The sequence below is a fragment of the Styela clava genome, chromosome 3 (genome assembly GCF_964204865.1).
Source record: "Styela clava chromosome 3, kaStyClav1.hap1.2, whole genome shotgun sequence".
In the NCBI taxonomy this organism is placed as follows: domain Eukaryota; kingdom Metazoa; phylum Chordata; class Ascidiacea; order Stolidobranchia; family Styelidae; genus Styela; species Styela clava.
Window position 1 is genome coordinate 7,280,802 of NC_135252.1, and position 16,165 is coordinate 7,296,966.

At 36.6% G+C, this 16,165-nt stretch overlaps 1 protein-coding gene across 1 annotated transcript; it reads right to left on the reverse strand.

The window, feature by feature from the left end:
• Positions 1–1,689: 1,689 nt before the first annotated feature.
• On the reverse strand, positions 1,690–11,917 carry LOC120341992 (sialin-like). The gene is made up of 9 exons (XM_039410618.2): positions 8,919–11,917; positions 6,312–6,526; positions 5,577–5,810; positions 5,270–5,444; positions 4,427–4,560; positions 3,893–4,045; positions 3,452–3,689; positions 2,545–2,678; positions 1,690–1,843 (listed from the first exon to the last, which is right to left on the reverse strand). Exons 1-9 carry the CDS (start codon positions 8,947–8,949, stop codon positions 1,694–1,696), a joined length of 1,464 nt encoding a protein of 487 aa, XP_039266552.1. The 5' UTR covers positions 8,950–11,917; the 3' UTR covers positions 1,690–1,693.
• Between the last annotated feature and the right edge of the window lie 4,248 nt (positions 11,918–16,165).

The window sequence follows — 16,165 nt, forward strand, 5'->3', positions numbered from 1 at the left end:
AAATTGATAAAACTGGCCTTAAATTAATCTAACAATAACTAAACCATTATAATGTACCGTCAGTTGGGCAGTGAGGGCTGCGACAGCTCGTATTGCTAATTCCGGGCTGGAAAGGTAATTTTCAAAACCCGTAATCTTGGACGCATTTCTGCACGGCTGTGTACCGTTATTCAGCTATTGACTCTGACATAGTTTATGACATAACAGTGCAATTGATCTGTTCATTTCTCGCAACGTATTGTCTCTTTCGGAAGTGCATCTGCAGACTGTTTTAGGGGTTATACGAGAACTAGATGCTACTTTGCATTTTATTAGTTTCTCGCCTACAATGCAGTTTAGAAAACAAAATCTCTCAGACTTGATATAGAAATCTGAATTAACAATGAAGCGACAAATGTAAAAGTGCCTTAATGCGGATGAAAAATATAACGCTATCAGAGTGGGATTCCCACCAAACTCTTTGGAACCGTAAAATAATTTACCGCATGATTCTAAACGTTTTTGGTAATGCATATGCGTGTTTTCGTACTCTCGTTTCGTTTCAGAAGTTTCTTATAGATACCAACATTGAATAACTATCTGTGACCCACTCTTTTCTGTTCCGCGATAAAAAAATATAATTTTTGACCCATTCATTGAAAAAGGTTCGCCATCCCTGGCCTATACCATAGCTAGTTTTGTATGTAGATGACTTTTATATCTACTGCAGTATGTGAGAAGTAAGTAAGCGAATCGTCCTGGTTGATCTTCATAGTTGGTATTTTACTAGTCGATAACTTGGTTTAGGATAAACCGACGTAACAGTGCTGAAACGTCGAGGTTTAGTCATCCCAAGTTTTGTGCAAGAGTATATTACCGTGGCAAGAACTGATTCAAGTATACAACGTTCAGTATTAAGGCTTACTCCGCCAACGTTTCATGAAACATTTAATTTGATGACGCCTACATCAACAGAGACTTCCTTTTATTGCCAACAAGTCAAATGGGACGTGTCGTTCAATTATGACTGTTGGTGAATCCATAGCACATCCTGAAGTACATTCATGCTAACTTTTCGATATTAAGAACAAAAAGACTGTGAAGGAATGCATCCGATCAAGAAACTTCGTACACTGAACGTGCGAACCAGCCATGAATGAGGCTAAATCGTTGTGTCTTGCGTAATCTCCTCGCAGCAGGCACTAATAACACGCTCGCATATGCACAACTGAACAATAAGGAAATGCGCATTTTATGAAAAATATGATAGATCTTTTATTTAGTGGTATGTTATAACATTGAGCTATCTCGACTCTTCCACGAGGTGAAATAAGAATTGGGCAAGGCACCAGAAAAATGCTTGCTTGCAAGCGTATTTCTCTTGGTCAAAAGAAAAACCATGTGCTCCTGCCTCGTAAGCGTAGGGAGGGATCAGTTAGCTAAACATAGAGACACAGGCGTTGCTTGCGGAGAAACTGAGACAATGCTAACTTCTCTCTGCGACCAGGCCCCTTATCCTTTTGTCTGTGTTCTCAAAATACTTCAAAATATTGAAGATTCATAAATTGCACCTTTCTTGCACACGGCCGTATTTTCCTCATTCCATACTTTTAAACAAATGGCCCATCGATAGTCGCTGCTGACAAACCACTATTTGAAACCCACATTTAAAAAATACCCATGACTCTTAAAAATAAAAACTGTACATGCTCCATTAATATTCATTTTTATAATCATTCTGGTCTCTCAATTTTTTTGACCAATTTAGTTCTTCCGCTGTTCCGAATACCAAATAAAATAAAGCTGCAAAAACATTGACACCGGCTCCAATCCAAAATACAGTTTGCCATGCAGAAATTGAGTTCTATGAAAAAATATTAATATTATGGTTTATTCAAATTTGATTCAGTTTCATGGATGCTACCAATAAACTGGAAGCGTAGGTATTTACTTCGTAGTCTGAATTGTAATCATAAACAGTCGATGAATATTTCGTCTCAAAATCCGACTGTTGAAGTTAAGGTGGATTAAATTTACATATTAATTCTGGAGAAGGGAAGGCCGATAAAACGACCTAACCACCAGTTCATGTCGTATATGAGAATGACCAGTTATTTGTTCCCGATGACGTAATCGACCAGCAGTTACGAGAGCCCTCCTACGGCGCGAAGAGGTCAACTGTATTTGCCAGTTTGTTTGGATTCATTCCTTGTCACATTATTGTTAATGTGCATATATAGGAGCTTTTGTATTTCATATTATGCTAATCCAATTCGTCAGATAAACTAGCCCGGGGCACTCTTCATACCACATATATAAATATATTATATCATATATTTACTCATTTTTGCAATCTTATTACTTAAATCATATTGATAGTGCAAAAATATCTCATTTAACGTCACGTCTTAGTCAAATTAAACTCAAGGAAATGACTGTTGTTGATATTTATAATGAAACAGAACTTGTGAGGCGTGAATTTAATACAGACCAGTCGTATAGAATTTGTCACATTCATGCAAGTTCGGTCCAACTTCATAATTTATGTTAGTTGAAATAACTCACATTTTCGAATAGTACATATCCCGCTATTTGTGGCGCCAAAAACCCAGCACACATGCTGATTGTTCCTGATATACCGAACAGTATTCCACAGTGAGTCGGCGATAAGTCGAAAAAATTTGCTTCTGTTCCTGGAACTATAATTAAAACAATGAGCTCATAATCTCAGTTTATGAGAAAGTACACAAGGGATGAAAAACTTGGATGGGTGAATTTATTATTGTCTAATAGCACGTTTTGCAATCGATATGCCATTTTGCAAGTTAAAGATTCATGAACAAAAAGTTAGACGAAAATTAAAATAAAATATGTAGATAAACACTGAAAGTTTTTCAATAAACTTGTGATGTGTCCAGTGGCGTAGCATCCATCCCCGCGGTCGCGGGAGGGCCCACAGCGCAAAGGGGTCCAAGCGGTTAGAATTTAGAAATTTAAGCCGCAAACCAAAAGCTGCAGTGCAAAACAAGTAATGCACATCTTATAACGTTGATGTTAGTTCTGCTCAAATCGTTTCGTTACGTAACAATGCCAGGGAGTCGTCGATTTTCGGCGTCTTGTGGTTTGATCGCACCGGCAAAATTACGAAGGCTGTCAGAATGATGTCGAAAGCAAAACCTCTCAGTGGCGCACAGAAACGCAGAAAAAGGGCGAGAAGAGGAAAAACGTATGAAAAAAATTAAAGTAACCAAGATAAACAGCAAATTTTAGGTTACCATTGCCTTTTTATAGCGACATGTTATGCTTTTTGACGAAATAAAAAAAAAAACGTTGTTTTAGATTATGCCCGAGAGTTTTTAGGGTCATTTCCACGTAATATTTTTGCGGGGGGGGGGGGGGGGGGGGGTCTTTCTACGCCACTGGATATTATCATACAATACATCAACAAAAATGATATACCGTATATACTTACCGTGCATACCGAGAAGAGTTATTGATAGTAAAAAGTAAAATATTCCCAATGTTTTGTTACATCCTGCATACGATGCGAGTACGCTGAAACAACAAGGTCCTAACAACGCAATCATGATGTATATTTTTCTTATTTTAGTCAAGCTTATCACCCTGTTCTTTATTTTATCACAAAACAGTGTTGCGGGTATTATAATGGACAGCATTATAAGGTAGGGAAACCCAGACCATACACCGGCCTGAAAATAAGAATATAGTTTTTAAGTTTGGTACATAAGAGAAAAGTAGGATTAAATAATTTCGCGATGATAATATTTCATAAACGGGTATATTGAAACATTATGAGATTATAGTATATCTATAGATTTGAACAACATTTTGTCTGAACCAGTTTACTAGCCGAGTCAGTTTACTGCAAAAATATTATCAAGCTCAAGGTTACCGATGTCATGTCCATCTTCATTTTTGTGGCCATGTACGTTGGCAACAGAAGACCAGCTGAAGCAAACATCCAGTCGTATGCAAAATGAGAAATAATTGCTGCCCATACGGGTAGTGACGACAAAATAGCTAACCACGGAACACGACGCGTCACCTGAAATGCAGGCGTGAATAATAGCAACACGTAAATACATTACGGCATTTTACAATTTACACCAGAACTAAACTTTGACAATTTTAGATATAGATGCAAATAGTAATGTAAAATATTTACGAGATGCTGTTTTAAATCATAACGACATAATATTAAAATCGCCACATCCATTTTTTTTGGTTCAAGTGAAGACGCGTTACTTAGAAAACCCGCCAACCAGGACGCAAAATTAAATAGGTGATGCAGACCTACTAATATTGAATAGAATACTTTGCATCGTATGGAATATATCCGAGTCACTAAAAATATAATCAGTGTCCTTTCAGGGCGTGTCGGGAAGGTTACATTAAAAATCAATGTAAAAATGACGTGATAACTTACATTTTTCGAGACATCGATAACCGTGACATTTTCTTGTAAATACTCTTTTTCCTCCTTTGAAATTCTTGGGTGCCTCTTAGGGCTGTCATATATTATCAGAAACCACAATAAGGTCCACAACAGGGTAAAGCCGCCTGCAGGAATACATAAAAATCACTATACGGATTAAAAACAAAAAATACCCGCAAATATAAATAATGCTGAAAAGCTAGGAAGATATGTTCAATTATACCGTAAAATTCCGAACTTCATATTCAGAATTTATTTACTACCCCGTGAAATTGATAAAATTATGTGCAGGGCATGTCCTTATAGGGCACCAAGGGATAGGGGGCACCGCGAAAATTTCCATAAAAGAATCTTCAATGTTGCCGCCGTGATAATAGTGCATTTCGAGTTGCTCACAAACCTCAATAAAATCATGCAAATTCATCATCACGCGGCCCTCAATTAGTAGTTAATAAATGTTGCCTCGACACTTGACCCCATAACAATTCTTCCTGTACTTTATATTGCAAAAATGTTTATGATTATGTGGAAAATTTCCGTCCCTGGTTATCAGAATATTATATTAAGTATCATGTTTATGCAGTAGCTATTCCGCGGTTCCGTACTTATAGCATATTGTAGGTAATTTTACTGATTTTAGGTAGTAATTGGCCTAGTAGGTAGTAATAATAACACCAGTTGAAATTTGATCTGTTACCAAAATTTGAGTACCAAACGAAAGTAATGAAACGCTCAATTAGGCGACTTATTGTTTGATAAGATACTGTTAAAATAACAGTATATATGAAACGCATTTCCCTGTATGCACGAACATTCATCGTATTAAAATTGTACCTGTTATGTAGAAGACAGCTTCCCAGGACAAGTATTCGCATATAAGGCTGCATATTGGTAATGTTATAAAAGCACCAACAAAATATCCACACATTAAAATGGAAAAAACGAGATCTTTTTTGTTTCGAGGAATCCATACAGTGAAACTGGAAACTGTTGTGGGAATAACGACACCCTTGAAGAGATGATAAATATTTATTGATTACAATATAAATATTTCAATTACTTAATAGAATCAATAATCTAGCAACGATCGATTTCAAATGCATGCGTTGAGTAAAAATTATCTCGATTGAGCTTACCTTACCTGAAAAAAGCCTATCAGAACTCTGCAGACTATAAACAATTCGAACGCTCTGTATGCGGCAAATGGCAGCATAATTGTTAAAACAGACGCCAAGCCAACAGATATCCCTGTTACTATTGTGAAACCGACTCGCTTAGCAACCCAAGGTCCAATAACTCCCGATACTGCATAACCGTAATAATAGCATCCGAGAGCCAAACCTTGTTGAACAGAGTTCCATTGAAACGGTCCTTGCTGAAAAGGATCAATATACATTATTTGTGCATAAACCGGTATTAAAACTGACATTGGATCGATAAACCCGCACGTTATCATCATGAATTGCCATTTATAGTAAGATTTTCATCAAAATGCATATTTTCATTAAACCATTAAATGTGTTGAAAATTTTTGTAAATTGAATGAATTTTGCTAAAATGTCCAAAAAACAGTAAAAAAGATTTCCACCACTTGGTTTTGACCAAATGATTGATAACCCCCAAGCTAGCGAAAGACAACTTAAAGAAGTAATGAATTGGCATGTTGTTGTCATTTAATATTTGAAAAAGCAAATTTTACTTTGCCGCTTTCAAATCCGAGCGACTTGTGCGTATTGTACGTTCAGCGAAGGTTAGGCGACCCCGGAAAATCTTAAAGCGACCCCACTCAGGTCGCGGCCCACAGTTTGGAAATCACTGACTTACACTACTGAATGAATGCACGCGAACAGAATCTACATAAATAAAGTTCCCTTACCGACGATTTCTCTCTTTCTTCTGTCGCGTTTTCAATCGGACAGGCCAACTCTGATTCTACGGTTGTGTTGACCTCGCTATACGATGTCGTATTTACCATAGAAACTATGGCAATGCTTACATTGGTTCTTAGTAATAAAATATTGAACCACCCCATAAATATCATCCCCATTAATACATATCGAGTTGGTAGGTAGCATTCCATGTCACGTTTTACTATACAAAAAAAATCAATAAAAGCAATACAGTATTGTTAGCACTATGAAATCGACTATACCTCTCGACTTTTAACACGCCTTTCTCGAGTCAGAATTATGAGCTGGAGAGGCGCCTTACGCAGATGTGGGTACATGTCAACAATAACTTATACATTCAAAGATATATAATGTTCTATAATATTTATAAGAGATGCTGGAGCCTTCCAAGTATCCGGGGTATTGGGATTAGACATCATATATCCGCGTCTACCTTATTTTGGCTGAGATACTACCTCGTTGCAATTATCTCAGACCCAACAGCCCGATAATACAGAGTTAACATATCATATTATTCATTGATCTGTACCAGTATCCTACTTTGGCGCAACGATCGTTAGGAAGGCAAGTGCAAACACCCACTTGCACTGATTTCTGACTAAGCGACCATACCACGCTCCACTGCGCGACGTTTCCGACTACGTCAATAATTTCGAATGTTCTTTGTCGCTCTGAATTATATTCTATTGTTGACACACCGCCCGGATCAGCCGTTCACTGCGCATCAGCTATTGACACTCTGTCTAAATATGCTGACTGCGAGAAATATAAATAGGGTCCAAAGATATTTCAAATTTTTTATTTACTAAACTTCGTTTCAAAACAAGCAATTTAACAGGGCCGACGTATGGGAACCGGTGACCGTACATTTGAACCCAAGTACATTTGAACCCATGTGTATATCCGCAGGTTCAATCTATATGCGGGTGCTAAAACCCATGGGTTAGGTTAGTATGGGTTCAAATATCCGTAAATCAAAAAAATTTTGATTTACGGTGCAATAGTATGCAGATGCAATCGTCGTGGGTTCAAATGTACGTGGGTTCAAATGTAATGGAACCATGGGAACCAGTTAATATGAATATATTTGGTTTTTACTTATATTGGAAACGAAGTGAACGTTTTGCTTCGTTGTTGTTGTCAGTCACGTTGCTGTCGGGCGACTATTTGCTCCGAAAAAAAGATCTTTTCTCTGTAGCTAACGATTGATTTCAAGGGTCTCCACTCATCGTTCTGATACCAAACATCAAAGCACACTTGATAATATTTTGGAAATCATAGGGTTCATAGGCTATAGTAACGAATTCATCTGTATAAGCAAATGCGAAGGGGAAAAGCCGCGCGGTTGTTCAGAGGCGCTTTAGGTCTTTCCTTAGGACTATGCCCTAGGCAAGAGGTCACTGATACGGAAACTGGAATCTTTTTGTATTGGTATGGTGTGATTATGGCGAAAGCGAGATATTTAATCCGCAACACAAGCTTCATGGCCGGATTTAGACGATACGAGGCCTCTGGGATATTTCATTTGTTTGGTTTCAACAATGACGTCATATTCATTCGATACTTTGACTATGACGTCATAGTGGGTCGTTACAACTGTATGTGTTAAACACATTATGGCGTCATAAACAAATGTTTAAACTTACAAATTTAAAAACACTTCAAGAAACCCGAACTGTCATAAAACGCCATGGCACAAGGTAGCCGAAGTCATTACAACCATTTCTAGTTTCGAGATTACCTAATTATTGTAAGTAGGTTACTCTTAGACTTGTTTATGCTTAGATAAATCAGTACAGTATAGCTATATATCGATAATTTGTCGTATTTTTCCAAAAATAAAGGCAATATTAGGGTAAAAAACTGTTCAATTATTTTGAATTAGAGTGTTTCATTAGAGTTTTTCAAATTTAGAAAAATTCATTTATTCGACTGTATTTAATAACCTTGTAAACGTAAAATATTTGTGACAAAATTATCAACCCGATTGAAAAAAATTTAAATGAATATCAGTTTAAACAATATTTGAACTGTAAAATTCTTGAACAGGCCGTTGAAATCAGAAAACTGCTTAAAAATGAATAACAGTTCGAAATTGAATGTCGAGGATCCTTAAGCGTCAGGCCCCTAGGCACTGGCCAGCACAGTTAAAGGCCCATAGCTATGCTCATTATAGGGAGGACGGAATATGATGCGGATGTTCGCTAGAACGGAGTTTTTCAAATTTGAAACTGGATTTTCCGAATAATGCAGTTTTGCAAGAGTAGAAATTTACGATAAAAGACTTCTCCGAGAATATAGTTGTGAACTTGTGAGAACTAAAATTGAGTTTTTCTGTAGGAACTGTTTTTTACTTAAATGAGAAACATTGAAACTGACCTTTTTAAATCGACGAAAGTTTCTTACTTACATGGAGTATTACTATCTCCTATCAGAATTAAACAATATTTACAAATATGATTGGTTTGAATCTAGCTTTATGATTGCAAAATCCATATCGTTAAGCTGCACTCGTTTTTTATAAGTTCAACTTTTTTAATTTAAACCTTCTGTTATATATAATATGATTTTACCTCTTGCACTAGTTCTCATGGCGTCATCCATACACTGTAAACTGCAAAATTTGTCATCAAAATTTCTATGCTGTAAGTTTTTTGTATTTTGTAAGCTTTTGCATTACGGAATTCCGATCCTCTCAGCTGTTTCCCTCGTGCCCTCCGCTACCTTTTGTTTCGTGTCAACATCAACACCATCTGTTGGCGCCTCTTTGTCACATACATATTGCTGTATATCTTAATTCACTGGTTAATTAGCATTATTATATATTTATGGGCCATGCCCATGAGTATATGAGAGATAGGTCAATGAAATTCATAACACATTCACAAAGATCGAAGGCAACAACGGAAGGTTTTAGCGGTATGTCGAAGCATTCTAAATAATTTCCTCATACCGTAAAAATAATTGCGGTATCGAACAGATGGTTGTATACCTGTATCCACATTGAATTCAATAGACAATCCACTCTACACTATCTGTTATACGTCGGGCTGTAGTTTGTATTTCGCATTCCAGTTTCATATTTTAGAGAACTTAATAACGGTTCACATGGATTAAACATAGGGTTACCATGTTTTTGTGTGCTCAAAGCGGGACGCCTCCAAAGACCATAGCTGGGGTTTTTTCAACTTTAAATTTACCGATTTTAAATTAGGGGCCTACATTTAAAACCATCCCGACTGTCTTCATTGGCCATATTTTCATCGAGAGTTCATGAGCTATCTGTCTAAATATCGGTTTTCAGTTCGAGAGAAAGGAATTTACGTCAACGCCTCGCCTCTTTACGTCAACGCCTCGCCTCTTTACTTTTATTTTACTGAAAGATGCATTTGCGTTATTATATCTTTAGTACTATCAGCACGGCTTATTTTTTTGTTTCCAGACATTTCGCGACTAGAAGAGGATATTATGACGCAGGATTTTCTGGTGCCATGACGTTTTATTAATGCCGGGAGTTTCTTAAAGTGTTCCTCAACTCACTATCCGATCTACTTAGGTGATTAGCGTGTTAGTATCTCGACTGTAGTTTAATCATAGTTAACTTAATATAGTTCGCTCACACTTTTTTTTATGTTACATAGTTCTCTCGTTACGCTTGAGTGATGCGTCATGGTATTCTCTCAACGCGATATTGTGGCGCGTGTAGTCCTCATCTATCTGGCTGTAGCCGATGTCTAATGGGGACATCGCTAGTTAAAGAGACGTCGTTTCAGCGTATAATGATTTTTCTGTCGCGTAAAATATTCAATTCATGACAACTACGAGATTGTAAAATGTCTTTATATAATAATTTAATTGTGTCCAACGTAAGTCTCGCTTGCTTTTTTTTACGTCAAAATTAAAACATTACTTCTCTGAAATGCCACGGCGCTCTGTGGACATAAAAATATAAGATAAACTGCCTGATGTATTTAATTTTATTACGTAATTTTGGTATCTTGCAGACTCGTTATCGCCATTAGAAAAATCTCAATAACTGATATAGAATGAGTAAAATTTTATTTCGTACAATGATAATACATATAAAGTATATCGTTAAATCAAAAATACATATTCATTGCCGCGATTACGCCACTTTTACAACAAATAATGGTAATGGTAAACTGCCCGATTATATAAGGCTTCGATCCTTATTTTACTATTTTGCGAATTCGACAAATTTTAAAGATACTTGTAACATCGCAATGCTGCCTCTCCGAATATTTTTAAAATAAAAACATTCAAAAAATTCATGAATCTGTTGTAAAATCTCAGAGTAAGATTCATTGTAGCACAATAAAAATTGATGGAATATACATTCGATTAGATTGATTCTCTTATATATCATCATAATTCACAACCCGGGGAAAATTGTCCCGTTTCAAACCTTGTATAATATTAAAACGAAAATTTTCGACGGAAATTTAAAGTTATGGGTAATAGGGCAAATCTCGCCCACAATTAACAGTGTTTCGATTTTAGTGACGATATGTTTCTAAACGCCGACCAGACATAATGTGTGCAAAAGGCGCACGGAATTTTGCGGTTTTCAATGCCTAAAACAGCGTTTTTTAAACTGTCGCAGGCCTCAAACTTATATTGTTTACGGTTTTATTTTCATTTTTTTATATTGCAGTTTTTCTATTTGCGTTGTCTTTAGAAACTCGCCGCCGATAATCAAACTATAACCGGATTCACAATTCCGTGTCAGTACCAAAATAAAAGAATTATCATCGTTATTGTGGAAAATTTGCGATTTAGAGAAAATAAAACCAACATAAAAGTGTTCACGGCCTCTAATAATAACAACCGGCGATTATAGCAAAATGTCATTCGACGCGTTATTGGCGACTTTTTCAGATTTCAAATGCATTTCTGTTACCAATTTTTAATTTCCAGCAAAATAAATGTGACAAAACGCATTGTTTTGCGTTATAACTTCGTATTTTCGGAAACCAGGTGTAGTGAAAAGTAAAATTAGATCTCTAAATTAATCGCAAATAATGTTTTATCATCTAACGTCGGGTACTCATCATTTTCCGGGAAAACTCGAAAAGTCATTTAATTTAAAATAAAAAATGTAAGATGGCAGTCGGCACCAAAAATTAAATGTTGCAATAACGCCGTCTTCGCGTTCTGAATATTCGAGCTGAGATTACGGTGTTTAATGTCTACCGCAAAAGCTTTTGCAGGCTCTTTGGGGGAAAACTAAGAGTAATCACACGAGACCGATTGCGTCGCGAGAGAATCCTCGATTAATAAATTGTAAATCCGAAATACAAAAATTGACACACGGCGCCGGAGAGGTGGAAACCGTGTTCTGAGGATTCGAATACTCCAGATTCGGCAACCTATATCGTCCATCCCTACCTGTGAGTATCTGAACTTCTACTTTTGTGCTATAATCCTGGTATAAACCTTTAGTTACTATCCAATAAATGCAATCGAAGAACAGCAGAATTACTCTGCCCCTACCCCACTTTGATAACCTATTGTACCGACGCAGAGATGACTGGCAGATGCCACGACTCCCTACTTTATTATATTGCCTCAGTATATCTTTTCATTTATTTCAACCAACAAAACCATTTCAAATACGCAAATTAATTCAAACGGAAATCCTCTACCGTAAGCTTCAAAATATAGCAAACTGATGACGTAGTAACGCATCACTCTTGCGTAGTGAACCGGCCGTGAGCGAACTATATTCAGTAAACTATGGTTTAATCTTCGTCTTCACCATAATAGATTGTTTATGACACCGTAATAGATTGTTTATGCCATCATTGTTGAAGAGAGGTCTCACGAATGGCATAGCCTGCGGGCAGGTGCCCAGGGTTGCCATATTGGCTTTTTGAACGCCAAATTTGCCATTTTTCAAACTCGTTTGGCGTCAGCTTTTCCGTTTGGCTTTTTTTTTTTGGCTTTTTTTGAGTCTATTCTAGTGTATTTTATTAAAATTCTATGCAATACAATATTTATTGTGTAACAATTCCCTAGTACCGGTACTTAGCTACTTAACATTTGAATAAACTATCTATCTATTTTCCCCGAGCATCGCTTGTTTATTGGACACGTCAGTGGACATAACGATCGTTCTGCATTTTATGCTGGCACTTTTCTTCTACTTGTTGTTCTTTGACACGTTTTAAAACAATCGCTTTTCTCTCTGATTACTGGACCAATGGACATTTTCCCGAGCATCGACTTCCTTGTTTACTACTTGACATTGGCCAATCAGCAAGATGCAAAAAGTAACGTAACAATGCTCTCTTTTCGCATCTGCTTAGACACCTTTCTCACTCAGACAAATTTTCAAGCGTGGTCGTAAACATTACCTCGTTTTCGCGTTTTTGAACTCTATTCGTTAGTTTTCTGTTGTGATTCGGAAACTTAAATATAAATCAGATAATTCAAAGATCACTCGGTCTTCCTAGGAGTTTTATTTCAATTGCAGTAATAAAAAATTAGTGTAGAAATAGCTGTGATAGACTAGGCTAATATTCTTTACCTTTTAAAAAACAGATTGTTGTATGGCTGTATGCGATGAATCATAATGATGATTTGAAACACATACCCCATTTTATAGGCGCCAACTCTCAAAAGCATTCTGGCGCTGCCATTCAATTAATCCTTTTATTTTTAAACGCTTCATCCTGCTGAAGAGGAAATCGCCATGAAAGCAACCGAAAATACTTTCAATAGGAAAAGTCATTTGTGTGGCTCACTAAATGAACTGGTGGCTCTACATTAGCATCAGTTTTGTGCCAAGGGCTTAAAATCTGACAAATCATGGGGCTTTTGTACTTAGTAAAATTGTTGGCTTTTTCTGGCTTTTTTTAAGTATTGATTTGGCTATTTTTGATCGCTGGGATCTGGCAACCCTGCAGGTGCCTCAGATTGTCTAAATTCGACCATGAATCCCAGTATTACCCGTTGGCAACCATAAATCGTCGCGTACTTCCAAGTGTCATCGGTGATACATCTTGGGTTCCGACAGACCTGTTTTGCAACGTTTAGTATCATCAAAGTTAAACTTCGCCATGCAGCCACAACTAAACCGCGACTAGAAAGGTTATTGCATGCACTAGTGCGCATATGAACTATGAGTTTCACAACGTAATATTACGCGTAAAGATTAGAAAAATCTATGAATGTCCAAATTTACTGAGGGAATACCGAAGCATCCTTGTGTGACACGCATACGTATTCATTTGCGCAAAGGCATATAGAGCAAGACAATGTAGTAGTTAGTCTTGAGTAGCCCCAAGCCCGAGGTTGTCCGAAACGAATCGAATATCAAAGTATCCGAATACCTTTTCGGCTGATTTTCGAATAATTCCGAATGATAGCTACATTTCGCCTTAAACACGGTGTTTCGTTTTCGCGGGAATCTTCAAACGAGTTGCGCTTTGCCACGTATTGTAATGACGATGAAATAGTATGGGCACTTTAATTGTTTATATTCTGTGAGAGCGTGCGTTGCATATTGTTGCGACACCTTTGCACGTACGCGTGGTGAACATTGCCGCTATTCCCCTACAAGACTTCTAATTCACACACTCATTCCCATTACGTCGAAAAATTGAAAATTAATAAAAGCCGTAATTGTTACGATACTCAATAAATTGTCGCAAGTTTAAAAAAAACCAATCGATTTATTAGGAAAATTAATTCATACTTTTTGGCAAATATTTTGACAATGATGGTTAAAAGCTTCGACTTTTTACTGGGATGATTTTCTGTTGCGCAAAATATTCAAATACATGACCAATACCAAATATTAAAAATTATTATGCCCTTTTAATTTAATTTTGTTCAACGTATCTCATGGTTGCGTCCACAATCTGTGGAAAATAAAATGTGTGGTAAACTACACAATTTTATTAATTTCTGATTCGTATTTACAAAATATGTGTGTGTGATAAACTGCCCGATATTAATTTTTGATTCGTATTTACTAAATAATAAAAGTATTAATATTCTAAAATAATATGGGAATTTGCGGACACAAAATGTGTGGTAAACTGCACGATTTACCAACATTTGAGTTACGTGAATTAAATTAATACGGCATGGTCTTTTAAATAGTGGTATCGGTCATGGATTTGAATATTATGCGCAGCACAAAATCATTCTAGTAAAAAGTCCATAGTTTTAAATTATTTGCCGAAAAGCGGGATAAGGTACAAATTATTTTTCCCACTTGTGACAATTTTTTCGCAGTACGAAAATACGAATCAAAAATTAATTATATTCGGGCACAATACCACGGCAATCTGAGGACATAAATTGTGTGGTAAACTGCGCGATTATCATTAATTTTTTATTCCTATTTTCTTATTTACAAAATACAACGGCGATCTATGGGATTAAAATGTGTGGTAAATTGCCCGAATATAATTTAATTGCTGATTTGTATTTTCGTGTCTACTAAAAATGAAAAGCAATAGCCTACCCCTCTAAAATATCACGGCAATCTGCGGACATAAAATGTCTGGTAAATAGCCAGGTTGTAGATAACAGATATTCCATTGTTTATTGTATGCAAATTCCCTCATACACTATAGATAAACTTCTATTACATGATTTTATTTTCGAATGTATTCGAAATAGTGAACAATTCGGTATTGGCCACCCCGGAGTCCCCAGCTGATAGTTACAGAGGGAAACTAGGAATTTATTGATTCGTATCCCTCCGTTTAAGTGCGTAATGAAATCGTAATCAAACGAGAGAACATTCCCAAGTCTATGGACGTGAAGGTCAACTGACTACCTCAGGGAGTTCAAATTTTTTTTATCTTTACCTTGACCCTTCCTCTATTGTCCTTGCGACGCAATATTTACTCAGTGAGGAATTTATTTGGACCATGTTACGCCAAATTTGGCTAGCTAGACATTTACATTATTACTTAACATTTCGTACTTCGAAATTGGACCGAGAAAATAGATCAATGCTCAAATGTATACCAATCGAATAGCGATTAGGAGCATATAACCATTCCTGCATCGAACACGAAAGAAGGTCATGCATTAGGTGAGGGGTATGCAGACTGCGGCCCGCGGGCCAAATGGGCTTTCAGTTTAATCAATCTGGAACTTGCGAGCAATTTCAATCTCCTTGCGCCGCGAAGCCTATACTATGATCCGAGTGCCACTGTCATATCAGTGAAACTAGCTAGCAAGATTCTGTTGTAAAATACAAATGTTATAAAAGCTTGTTTCCTTCTCACTGAATTCGTTTAAAGTCGGTGTGACAATAAATTGAAAGAGCAGTTTCCTAAGAAATTTTTGCGTTTTAACTCAACATTTCTTCCAGAACCTCGAACAATGCCGTAAGATCAACAACAAAATAAAACAACTTTTTGTGCATCTACAGTAGAAACTCTATCTACGAAAGGCTATGCATACGAAAAATCCAAGTTACGAGAATTCTTTTTTGCTAATGAACCGGGTTAACTTTTAAAAGTGTTTGATCTTTAGTCATTGATTTTTTTTTTACAATTCGTTTCGTGTAGAATCTTACAATCTTGTTTGTTTTTTTAATTATGGCAACGTGTTCATTGATAATTTTGCCTTCTTTGTTTATTCTATCTGCTGCGTAAGTTAATTGATCAATATCTCTACTTATTATTCTTTTGCGACTGAATGAGATGTTTCAAAGGATATGAAAAAGGAGAAATGGATTTTGAAGATAATGCTTCACATCAATTTTCCCAAAAGGAGTTGAATGATTTAGTTCGCGACCTTAGATTGCCAAAGGGCTCTGCCAAACTGTTGG